At 40.7% G+C, this 5,076-nt stretch overlaps 1 protein-coding gene across 1 annotated transcript; it reads left to right on the top strand.

Annotated features, from left to right (window-relative positions):
- Positions 1-2,758: 2,758 nt before the first annotated feature.
- On the top strand, positions 2,759-3,697 carry LOC117885473 (olfactory receptor 6X1-like). The gene has a single exon (XM_034786775.1). It carries the CDS (start codon positions 2,759-2,761, stop codon positions 3,695-3,697), a length of 939 nt encoding a protein of 312 aa, XP_034642666.1.
- Positions 3,698-5,076: the final 1,379 nt, after the last annotated feature.

Here is a 5,076-nt window from a genome sequence, read left to right as displayed (position 1 = left end):
TGTCTGCTGAGCTAATTCTAAAGGTTAGTAGAAAAGAGGTGAGCATCCATTTGTTCAGTGATCTATAGATTGGCAGGGTTAAACTCACTGAACCTTATAAAACTTTGACATTTTTGAAGGATAGTGAAGTTGAGTTCAGGACCGGCTCTATGGACCAGCAAACCAAGCACAGTTCTAGGAGTGGCATTCTGGGAGGGTTTTTTTTTTTTGCCTGGGATGGCAAAAAACCTAGAGCTGGCCCTAGTTGAGTTTCAGTGGAATAAGGTTCTACTTCTATAGAACCGAGCAGTTTAGAAAATGTTTTTATCGTAGATCAGGTGGCATTCTTCACCAGCTTCTGTTCTCTTCTGCAAGACAAAGGGCAGCTTTTGGAATTTCTGATTATTATCCCAGTTCCTGGAATGTGTTGGCACATATCTTCCCGGTGATAACTCATGAATGGTTTTGTTCTGTAGCCTGTGTGAGATTGTCAAAGGCAGTCAGGGGAATTGGGCACCCTTTAAAAGTCAAAGGCAGTTGGGCAATGAATGTAGCTGTCTGCTGTAGGGGATATTTCCAACACTCTCTTACAGGGGAGATGTAGTGCTGCTTTATTTATGGTTGAGATTCGCTTACAGTTAAATAACCCTTTGTCCTGAGGGCTCAGAGTTCCACTTGCCTACTCAAATTCTGCTGAAAATTGTCAGGTCTTGCTGGGGTCCTGGGTAGGGTTAAAGGTCCACATTTGGCAGTAATTTATGAGAGGGTTTCCCGAGTCAATGCCCCCCCCAACCCAAAATATACCATGTGACATAAAAACTTTACAGTTGTCGTAACTCTGTTGGCTCACATCTGGGGCTTAGATTACAGCTCTTATCTGCCACAAACAATACCAACGCACTCGGGACCGATCTCTGTTGGTGTCCAGAGAAAGTAACATGTTGTTGTGGGTAGGCTGACAAGCAGGAGAAAGCCTCATGCACATGGGCATCGGGACTAGGTCATCTTTGCTTACCCGAGAGTTTTCCGACAGCCTCGCATCAGCATAACTGGCTGGCTCCAACAGACAGATTGTGTCTGTTTAACCCCGTGTTTTCTACGTTTGGGTCCAGACCTCAGCAGCGTTCTGAGAATACATCTTGTGCATGCTGTCTACTTCAGCTAAGGTGCTCTTTTTGTAAGATTTGTCATAGGACCAAAGCTTCAGGTTTAAGGGCCAATCTTTCACAGTGCTCTAAAGTGCATATAAATAGATTGTTTTGCAAACTTCAACGTTTAATGTAGTCCAGTGTTAGTGTTAGTCGACTGAGGTTATTTGGGCCGAGAGTTCGTTAGATACAGACCCCAAATTAGGAGCTGACTTTAATATTCCAGTTGCTCTAAAACCCATGTGCATAGGGATAATGGCTTGAAAATTGGGATGCCACTAGGCCGTCTGGTATAGAGGTTGTGATGCAAATTGGAAGTTGCTGGATTAAGGAGTTCCACAGCACTCCCACTGTACAATGATCTGGTTTTGTCGCTTTAAGATTGGAATAACCCTTTTTGGTGCTGACATGGGAAATCTAAGCTCTGATCCACATACAATTGACATCACATATCTGCCCCTTGGTCCCAAGCTGAGCTAAGGGGCAGTTTACAAATCGTTCAAAACCCTCTAAAAGCTTTAGTACCTCTGCTTAGACACAGCTCCCATCTCTGAGCACTCTTTTCCCTCAGGCACTCCTTGACAAGTGACAGTAATATCCTCTGAGTCTTATACTCATATGGGAAGTCATCGGAACAGGCATGGCTCTCTTGAATACAAGGACCAACACGCAGGTTCCTGAGATGCCGTCAGACTTGCGTGCTGACAAACAGGTGGTATATATGGGGCAGTTTTCCTGGGTTCTTTTCTAAAAGTGAGAGAGAGATTTCACCCAAGATGTGAAAGAGTGGGGTATGTCTACACAGCAAGTAGCCACCTGTGACTGGCGCAAGCCAAACGGACTTGGTCTCTTGGGACTCGGCTGCGGGGCTGTTTCATTGCTGTGTCGACTTCCGGGCTTGGGCTGCAGCCTTAGCTCTCAGATCCTCCCACCTCACGGGGTCCTAGAGCCCGGGGTCCAATCCAAGCCTGGAAGTCTAACTATATATTTTTTTTAATTTAATTTAATTAATGGAGATATCCCATCTCCTAGAACTGGAAGGGACCTTGAAAGGTCATTGAGTCCAGCCCCCTGCCTTCACTAGCAGGACTAAGTACTGATTTTGTCCCAGATCCCTAAGTGGCCCCCTCAAGGTTTGAACTCACAACCCTGGGTTTAGCAGGCCAATGCTCAAACCACTGAGCTATCCCTCCCCCCATATGCATGACAGCAGGGTTAAGCCCTTCTTCATTTACTAATTACATACTTGTTTTCCTGATGAGGATTTTTCTTTCTCCAAAGAACAGCAAAATACCAAAATATTTCTCATAGGAATTGAAGGCTGCCCTCTTCAAGGCACAAATTAGGGTACAAGTTCATTTCTCACTCAATCTGGCGTGTCTGCATTGAAAATGAGTGAAATGATCACAAGTTTGGATGGATCTAGTAGATTATATTTATTAATCCTTACAACTGTACCAAAAAGAAAAGTTGGGATATCCCTAGGAATTCATCAGAAAAGACTAGCAAAGAATATTATGAAATAACTAAATTGAGACTAATACTTTGAAGTAAAATCTAAAATGTTTCTTAATTTCTTATTCCCGTTAGAGAGAGAGAGAAAGAGAGAGAGAGAGAGAGAGAGAGAGAATATGGGCAATGGTACAATGATCAGTGATTTCATTCTCTTGGGATTTCCCAATCTTCATGGAATGCAGATGATGTTCTTTGGTGTCATTTTATTCATGTATCTCTTAACTCTTGTGGGTAACAGCCTCATCATCACAGTTGTGTGGGCTGATCAAAAACTTCACACTCCGATGTATTTCTTCCTCTGTAACCTCTCCTTGCTGGAGATCTGGAGCACGACCCTTGTGGTCCCAAAGATGCTGGCCAACCTACTCTCGGACAGAACCACCATCTGTTTCTCCTGTTGCATGGCTCAAGTTTTTCTCCATTTCTCCCTGGGCACTACGGAGTTGGTCATCCTGACGTCCATGTCTTTCAACCGCTACTTGGCTATATGCCGACCATTGCATCATGCCACCATCATGACTAGCAGAGTCTGTTTCCGTTTAGCATTTCTAGGTTGGCTTGGAGGAATTGTGCTCATCTTCTTCCATTCGCTGCCAGTGTGGATCCTGCCGTTCTGCAGAGACAATCGAGTTGACCATTTCTATTGTGACCTTGGGCCACTTCTGAAACTGGCTTGTGCTGACACATCCATCATAGAGTTCACAGGTTTTATAACAACTGTCATACTGCAGGGCAGTGCATTTCTTTTCACGTTGACATCATACATCTTTATCATATCTACTATCATCCAGATCCCTTCCTCCACTGACCAAAAAAAGGCTTTTTCTACTTGTGCTGCTCATCTGACAGTGGTTAATATATTTTATGCGGCACTGATATTTATGTATATGAGACCCTCAACTCATTCTTCCTTTAGGATAAACAAGGTGGTCTCCTTACTCAACACAGTCCTAGTTCCAGTTTTAGACCCTTTCATCTATACCATCCGAAACACAGAGTTCAAAGAGTCCCTGAGCAAAATGATAAACAGCAAAAAGAAATCCCTACACATTTAGGATTCTCTGGGCTGTAAGAACTAAGATTTAAACCCAAACACAATAAGTAAGGTTTCCCTACTGTTCTGAGCGAGGCTAAGGATCAGATGAAGGTGGAATTTTAGTTTATACCTTCTGAAGATTTGGATCTGTGGATTGTGTTCACCATGATAATATCTTGCAGATTTTAGCAGTGTTTTTAATCCATTGATTTGGATTTTCATTTTATATACCTGAAGGGAAATACTTGTGACTTTGGCCTCAAATAAATTCAGAGCTTCTAGTAGCATTATTTTTTTAAAATGCATTTTGGATCTAAAATGTCAAAGGCTGGGATAATGTACTTGTAGGTAGAAATTGGATTATGTAAAGAGTTGGTTATATAAAACGTGAAATGTATAGTGTGCTCCATGCGTGTATTTTGACAGTGGCATTTACTGTTTATTAACAATGATTCCTTTTCACTGCTTTTACCCAGTAGTTTTGTAACATTTTTCAGCATGTCCTGAAGGTGTTAAAAATACAACATGAACAAAAGTTGAGGTTTCTAAACTGCCTAAGGGAGCTAGACATGCAAATCCCTTTGAAGGGTACTTGGCTTTGGTGCCTAATTCTCTTAGGCTTACTTGAAAAGCCAAACTTTAGTGATTTATATATTTCTATTAAATATTATATAAACCAATTATTTTGTACTCTTCATATTACTATATTGTTAATGCTGGAATATTAGAAATAAGACTATACATAATTCCTTTATTTCTTGCTCTTGTGCTATACATTTTAAAACATTATTTTCTTTAAATTTCCTAAATAAATAAACAAAAGAATTACATATTACTCTAGGCTAGGGGTCGGCAACCTTTGGCATGGGGCCCACCAGCGGATTTCCCTGGTGGGCCCCATGCCAAAGGTTGCTGATCCCTGCTCTAGGCACATTTGAGTTAGGTTGATTTAAAAAAAATAGTTCTTTCATTGCAATGAAAAGGTCTGATTTTTATCAGCACACAATTCAGGTTAAACTGTGTTCAATTACCCTTCATACTCCATTGTACTATTTTAGTTTTAAAGTTTTGAATTTTCAATTTTTCAAAACCCAAGAAACTTAAAAAAAAACTGCTTCAGGAAATTTGAAAACATGAAAAATCAGTCCATTTTCAAATTGCAAAGTCATGTTTCGAATTTTGACAAAACATTCGTTTTTTTCCAGCTATCTCTGATAGTTCCTCATTGATTTTTGTGAATTTAGTAGTTAATTACAGATTTCACAAAGCATACTTACAATTTAGTTACAGGTTAATAGTAACGTAAGTGCAACCACTATATTATACAGGGTTAGAATTCACAAATTGTCTTGTATAGTATAATTAGTGCTGTTAGTTTGAGATTTTGATCCCTCCACT

Source organism: Trachemys scripta, chromosome 12, assembly GCF_013100865.1.
Source record: "Trachemys scripta elegans isolate TJP31775 chromosome 12, CAS_Tse_1.0, whole genome shotgun sequence".
In the NCBI taxonomy this organism is placed as follows: Eukaryota; Metazoa; Chordata; order Testudines; family Emydidae; genus Trachemys; species Trachemys scripta.
Note: the sequence above shows the minus strand (reverse complement) of the source record. Positions and strands in the feature narration are given on the sequence as shown.

Excerpts from the sequence above, each read along its gene's own strand:
- LOC117885473 (XM_034786775.1), top strand. The coding sequence starts at position 2,759 with ATGGGCAATGGTACAATGATCAGTGATTTCATTCTCTTGGGATTTCCC.